The sequence below is a fragment of the Gekko japonicus genome, unplaced genomic scaffold (assembly GCF_001447785.1).
Source record: "Gekko japonicus isolate JY-2015 unplaced genomic scaffold, Gekko_japonicus_V1.1 scaffold85, whole genome shotgun sequence".
Taxonomy (NCBI): domain Eukaryota; kingdom Metazoa; phylum Chordata; class Lepidosauria; order Squamata; family Gekkonidae; genus Gekko; species Gekko japonicus.
In genome coordinates this window covers 604,830-611,897 of record NW_015167531.1, presented here as the reverse complement: position 1 = coordinate 611,897, position 7,068 = coordinate 604,830, and the positions used below count along the sequence as shown (strand labels likewise).

The window sequence follows — 7,068 nt, the reverse complement described above, 5'->3', positions numbered from 1 at the left end:
CTCAGTGCTATGCCTTTTCTGTCCCATTCCTTCTTTGTCTCTAACCTCCTGCACCTTCCTTCCTTCAGATGTATATTTTTCAGCACCAAATCTACTTGGTTATTCTTCCTTAGGTTCTTCTGTCCCTTTAACCCATTTGTCTTAGCCCTCCCCCCCCCCCCCCCAAATTTTCTTGAAAAATATACAAACATTTTGTTTGTTTATGTTCACAGTGGTGGAAGAAGGACTTTGGGAGAATGGGCTTTCCTATGAGTGCAGAACTCTCCTTTTCAAAGCAATCCACAATTTGCTAGAAAGGTAAGACCAATTCAATGTATGCTTAAATAATACATGATAGCAACAGGGGTTCATACAGCCTACCCCTTCTCTCACTAACACACAGCAGTTTGCATGGAAATTTAGAGGCTAGTGCTAGTAGTTTTCTGTCATTTACTCTTGGGTATGGAAAAAGTAAGGAAAATTGGAGATTAGTTGTTTTAGATTTTCCAGGCTGTATGGCTGTGGTCTGGGCATTGTAGTACCTGACGTTTCGCCAACAGCTGTGACTGGCATCCTCAGAGGTATAACACAGAAAGATGGAGTACTCTCTGTGTCAAGGTGAGAAGAAAAATGGTAGGCAGGTAATTTATATCTACTCAAGAAGGTGGGGTAGGGCTGAGTCATTATTTTGTAGGAGTTTCCCAGGCTGTGACATGCTAATGGAGGAGCTTTCCTGAGGAGGTTCTTTTGCATATGGGATTGGCTGTTGAAATTCTAATCTTATTTGTAGTGCTGTTGTAAGATGTAGAGCATTTTGTGTTTTTCAGGACAGGAAACCATGCCCTATTTATTTTTAAACTCTCTTCTTTCCTATTCAAATTGTGTTTATGTTTATGAATTTCAACGGCTTCCCTGTGTAATCCGACATGGTAATTAGATGTGTTGTCCAGCATTTCAGTGTCTTGGAATAAGATACTGTGTCCTGTTTGAGTTAGGCTATGTTCAGCCACTGCTGATTTTTCAGGTTGGCCAAGTCTGCAGTTTCTTTCATGTTCTTTTTTTCTTGTCTGGCTGCTACTCTGTGTGGTCCTGATGTAAACCTGTCCACAACTGCAGGGTATGTGGTATACTCCTGCAGAAGTGAGGGGATCTCTTCTGTCTTTTGCTGCTTGTAGCCTCTGTTGTATTTTTCTGGTGGCTCTGAATACTGTTTGTAGAACCTCCTCAGGAAAGCTCCTCTATTAGCATGTCACAGCCTGGGAGACTTCTACAAGATAATGACTCAGTTCCTACCCCACCTTCCTGAGCAGATATAAATTACCTGCCTACCAGTGTTCCCCCTAAGCTGAGTAAGTGTGAGATAGCTCGCAGTTTTTTAGCCTCTGGCTCACACATTTTTGTCTTAGCTCAGGAAGGATGACTCCAGCTTAATTTATGCAGTAGCCAAATCACTCTCTCACAACATTAATGCCAATTGCTCACAAAGTAGAATTTTTGCTCACAAGACTCCACAGCTTAGAGGGAGCATTGCTGCCTACCATTTTTCTTCTCACATTGACACAGAGAGTACTCCAGCTTTCTGTTATACCTATGAGGATGCCAGTCACAGCTGCTGGTGAAACGTCAGGTACTACAATGCCAAGGCCACGGCCATGCAGCCCGGAAAATCTACAGCAGCATATTGAAAATTGGAGAGATTCTTGTTGTTTCTTAACCTTCTCCAAACCAGAGCTGTTCTCCAAGTTCTTTTTATTTTGATGAGAACCCATGACGGAGACAGGAAGTTTTGGTCTGGGCATGAGATGAAGAAGCCATTGCCAGAGAGGAAGGCCATTTGCCATTGGGAGAATTTACTGTGTCCCTAAGTTTATAACCCAGTTATGCCCTTAGGAGAGCTTCAGCTTCTTGTTTTATTTCTTTTTGAAAGTCTAAAACTGGCAATTGATGAAGACACCAGCAGAGGGGAGGAAAAGAGATGGGGGGTAATCTTTAACATGGATGCTCTCGCCAGTGCAGAGATCTTGCTTCAAGTAGTTGCAGTGACACAATACACAAACTTGACTTTGGTCATGTATCGTTACTGTTCAGATGTCTAGACTGCTGGTAAATATTCAGCAGTCTTGGATGCAGAAAGGCACTGATTTCAAGACTACCAGAAATTCCACTGTAACTCTAGAATTTAGGTTTGGCTCAAACATACAGCTGAGCTAGCCACAGAAGAACAGCTTGAAATGGGACGAAGTGAATTTTGGAAAGACATTATCCAAGTTTTGGCTGCTTTGATGGTGATGATTCCATGGGTCATTGTTTTCTATTTTGTTAATTTAATTTATGAATGTGGAGAGAGAGTGAGGGATAGAAGTGCATACCGCTAAATCAATAACTATATACTACATCTGGAGTTTGTTAGCTATTCAGCATTGCTTTGCAAATGATGCCATAAGTCATTAGCTCACCGGTCCATGCATATTAATCACTTGTGGACTGAAGGGGGGAGTAACTTCACTTGGAAGCAATTCTTACTTCCTTCATTTAGCCAGGTGAGTACTGTTTATTAGCAATGTTTAAGTAATGTTTAGCAGAAGTACTATTATTAGCCAGCATAGCATAGTTGTACTGGTGCAGCTTCCCCAGGAGGCACGGGCTGGAGTCCACCAGGGCAAGTCACAGGCAAGGTTGCAGAGAGTAACCAAAGTCCAGTCCAAAAGTCAGGGGTTCCAGAGAGCAGGTTTACCAAAGTCCAGTCTAGGGTCAAGGAGTTCCAGGCAGCAAGTCCAAGTTCAGTTTGAGGTCAGGGGTTCCAGAAAAGCCCATTGTCAGGTCCAGTTCAAGGTTGCAAAGGTCCAGTAGTGGCAAGGTTAGTGGCTCAGTAACAAAGTGTAATCATTGTGTCCACAAACAGATGCTTCTCCTGGCTAAATTTATAGCCAAGTCCTAATGAGCTAAACCCCCAGCCAGTTCCTTGGCATTCATCCCAAAACTACTCGATCTTCGACGTGGTCTCTGTGCTTCACACCCATGGGATCTAGTGCGTACGCGCTGGATCGATCGGTGCTGTGGCAAACTCTTTTTAACGATTTTTTGCGCCCAGTCCCTCGGGCATGTGCAGGAACCCCACCGCGCATGCCCAGAGGGGTGGGCGTGGACATCCCGCCAGTTCCTTTCTTACCACCGCTTTGAATAGACCTATTTTTCGTCGGTCAGATCGGTTGCTTTTGGCTATTTGCCTCAGCTCTTAGGAATTATTCCCTTTTATTATTTTTCCTTTTCCTTTTCTTTTTTGTTGTTTGTTCTTAATTTTTTTTTTTACTTTCTGTTGAGGGGGACTCTGCCGGTTACTTCAGGCCTTCGGCCTACCCCCCCTCAAATGTTCCCTCTTCTTCGTTTTCTTTTATGGAGAAGAAGTGGGGTTTCTTCAATAGGTGCAAGGGTTGCGGCAGCAAACTTGCTCCTCCATACCGTCATACCCTCTGCATTTTTTGCCTCGGAGAGTCTCATCAGCCAGAGTTCTGTCGTCATTGCGCTCGTTTTTCCAATCAAACGCGAAAAAATCAAGCTGCGTGACTTAAAGTAGCACTGCTGGAATCGGCACTTACTCCTACCACTGCGATGGAAGAGACACCATCAACATCAACAGTGCCGGCATCGAGACCTGCCTCCGATGCCGACCGCCCGACACCGAAGCTTCCGGCATCGAAGTCACAATCTTCTGCATCCACGCCAATCAAAAAGAAGACCAAGGTGAGTAAAGATCACAAGTCTGCAAAAAAGGGCGCCTCCAAGCCCCTTAAGGCGGCGAAGAAGGGGAAGGAAGCGGTGCCTGCACTGGGTGATGCCCCTATAGTGCCTCCCGCTCCAACGGCAGTATCGATATCGGAGGTCCAACTCCCTCCGCCGATACCGACCATCCAACTACTGGATTCCCCCATCCAACAAGTGGAGCATCCGTACTCCGACATCGACACGGTGGAGCTCCTAAGTCACCAAATGGGTGCAGAGCTTTCCCTCTCTCCTTCGACTTCGTTGGCATCGATGATATCGGAGGCTCCCGATGTCGACACACGTCGATACCGACACACTTCTTGCAGTATGCAATGTCATCCTCCGTGTCTCAATATTCAATCTGTCGATATTGACGACCGAGACTACAGGGACGGTTCTCACAGACAAGCTACTGCTTTGTCTCCCAGATGTCAACGGTCCAGAAGTTGATTTCCCCGAGTCTTCCTGCCCCCTCCACCACCGATATTGTGGGATCAGCGACAGTTGAGGTACCTGTACGGGGCTTATACACCATCCATGCCATGGTTGACTCCGGCGGGCTATTCTGATTGGGATCGCTATTCGTCCCACTCTGTTCACAGATCGAGATCGCCCCACAAGTTGAGACCTTCCGCATCTCTGTCTCGTCCTCCTGCAGACAATCCTTCCCACCATAGTCTGGAACCAAGTCGTCTTCCCAACCCGCAGGTCACTCCAACCCTTGTCGTTCCACCAAAACCTATAGCTTGTCAAGAGGACACTTCAGTCCAAATACACCAAGACTCCTCTGACTCCATGGAAGAAGACTCGGAGACGGAAGCTTCTGAGGCTCATACCTCTCCTGACCGTAAATCTCCCAACCAGGATGTCCCCATCCGACAACCTTACATCGTATACAGATTTAGTTAAAAGAATGGCCCACTCTTTAGGCCTCTCTGTCCTCCAGTAACATCCGCAGGCATCTGATGCCATTTATGATATAGTCCAGCTTGATATCTCTTCCACCTTGGCATTGCCCATGTCTTCAGTCCTTCTGCAAGCAGCAAAGGCACCATGGCTAAAACCCTCGTCAGCCCCTGTGTCTACGAGACGACTGGACCATATGTATAGGGTCTAAGAGACGCCAAATTCTTATTCTCACACCCTCAACCAAACTCGATGGTGATAAAATCTTCCTCTAAATCCAAGAGGACACATTCTGCACCTTCTGACAAGGAAGGTAAGAAATTAGATGCCTTTGGCAGACGCTTTTACTCCACGGGAGCATTGGGAGTCAAGGCCACTAACTACCTGGCCTGCATGAATAGGTATCAATATACTCTCTGGGAACGGTTCTCCGAACTACTGACCCACCTCCCAGAAGACAAACTTCAGGCAGCTAGAGTCATCCAAAAAGAAAGAATGGTACTGGCAAAACAACAGCTCAACTTGACTAAGCATGTCCTCGAGGCATCTTCCAGAACCATGGCCTCTGCAATAGCTCTTAGGAGACATTCCTGGCTCCGCAATACCAATTTCCCCATGGATACTAGATCTTATGTAGAAGATCTTCCATTTGATGGCCTGGGACTTTTCAATGTCACTACTCATTCTACTCTGCAAGAATTAGATAAGAGCATAAAAGCTTCTCGAGCTCTTGGAGTGTCATCCTCTGCAAGACAATCATACCGACCCCACACCTGGTCGAGATCCTGGCAGCGATGTACCCCAAGTTGTCAGTCTCCGGACACTCAATGGAGACTGAGAACATCTTCGGGAGGCCAAAAACCCGCCTTCCAGAAACCAAGATTTGGATCCGGACAACAATCTTCCCGCTCCAAACAAACCAAACCCTCCAAACAGAGTTTTTGACTTCCCAGTCACCGAGTCAGCTCAAACCCGACTGTCACCGTTTCTTCAAACTTGTCGTCACATCACTTCGGATGAATGGGTACTTTCCATATTGTCCCGAGGCTACAAAATTCAGTTCCGCCAGAACCCCAATACTCCGGTCGTCGTCTCCATGCCCCCTTCCCCACCTCTCCTCGAGGAGGTGTCCGTCCTTCTGCAGAAGGGAGCCATCGAAGATGTACTATCATACCTCCACAGGACGGGGTTTTATTCCCGATACTTCACAGTCCCGAAGCGAGATGGAGGCATTTGACCCATATTAGATCTAAGGGAATGGAATCGTTTTGTGACCTACCACCGCCCACATGGTGTCCCTACAACAGATCATGCCATTGCTTCGCAGACACGTCTGGATGGCCACTCTCGACCGCCAAGATGCATATTTCAACCTTACTATCCACCCCTTCCACCGCCAATACCTACGCTTTGTGATTGGTCAACAGCACCACCAGTATACGGTCCTTCCATTCGGCCTGTCCAGCGCCCCACGGGTCTTCACAAAGACTATGATTGTGGTTGCAGCTTTCCTCCGTCTCCGGGGTATCTCCATCTACCCATTTATAGACGATTGGCTTCTGGTAGCGCCTTCCAGGAACGCCCTGGTCTCCAATGTCACAGAGACTCTAGCACTATTGGAGAATCTGGGCCTGCGAGTCAATCGACAAAAGTATTAACTGTGTCCGGTCCAGCGAATACAGTACATCGGCGCAATACTGGATTCGAAGACATGCATGGCTTACCTGCCCCACGACAGGGCAGCAGATATAATTTCCTTAGCCACTGTCATCCGTACCCAACCCTCCATCACTGCCTTCCAGATTCAGAGGCTGCTAGGCCTGATGGCTGCGACTACGTTGGTTCTCGTCTTTGCCAGACTCAAAATGCGCCCTTTACAGCTCTGGTTTATCCGCAACTACGACCTGTCGAAAAACGCACACACCGTCGTCCTATCCCCTCTTCCCAGCATACAGGATTCATTACTTTGGTGGACTGTCCCTTCGAATATCCTCCAGGGAGCGCCCTTCCACCCTCCGTCACCTGAAGTCACCATAATGACGGATGCTTCTCTGACGGGATGGGGTGCACACTCCATGGGCCTTTCTGTTGGAGACAAATGGGATGCGCAGATGAGGAAGCGACACATAAACTTCCTAGAACTGTGGGCTATACAACACACTATCACCAGCTTCCTACCTTTAATCAAGGGAAAATGTGTCATGGTCCTCACGGACAACACCACGGCGCTATCCTATGTCAATAGACAGGGAGGCACTGTTTCCCTACGCCTCTGCAAACTTGTGCAAACTTCACAACATACCAATTGTGGGAGCTTTGCATCGCCAACAACATTTTCCTCGCAGCCACTCACATTCCCGGGCACATGAACGTGCAGGCAGACCATCTAAGTCGAGCAGGACTCAGCCTTCACGAGTGGGG

At 47.3% G+C, this 7,068-nt stretch overlaps 1 protein-coding gene across 1 annotated transcript in view; it reads left to right on the top strand.

The window, feature by feature from the left end:
- Positions 1 to 7,068, top strand: part of MED13L (mediator complex subunit 13-like) — a 238,311-nt gene that overhangs the window by 80,194 nt on the left and 151,049 nt on the right. Inside the window, exon 3 of the mRNA XM_015413416.1 lies at positions 213 to 297. Within this exon, the coding sequence (XP_015268902.1) occupies positions 213 to 297 (85 nt within the window). The remainder of the gene's footprint in view (positions 1 to 212; positions 298 to 7,068) is intronic.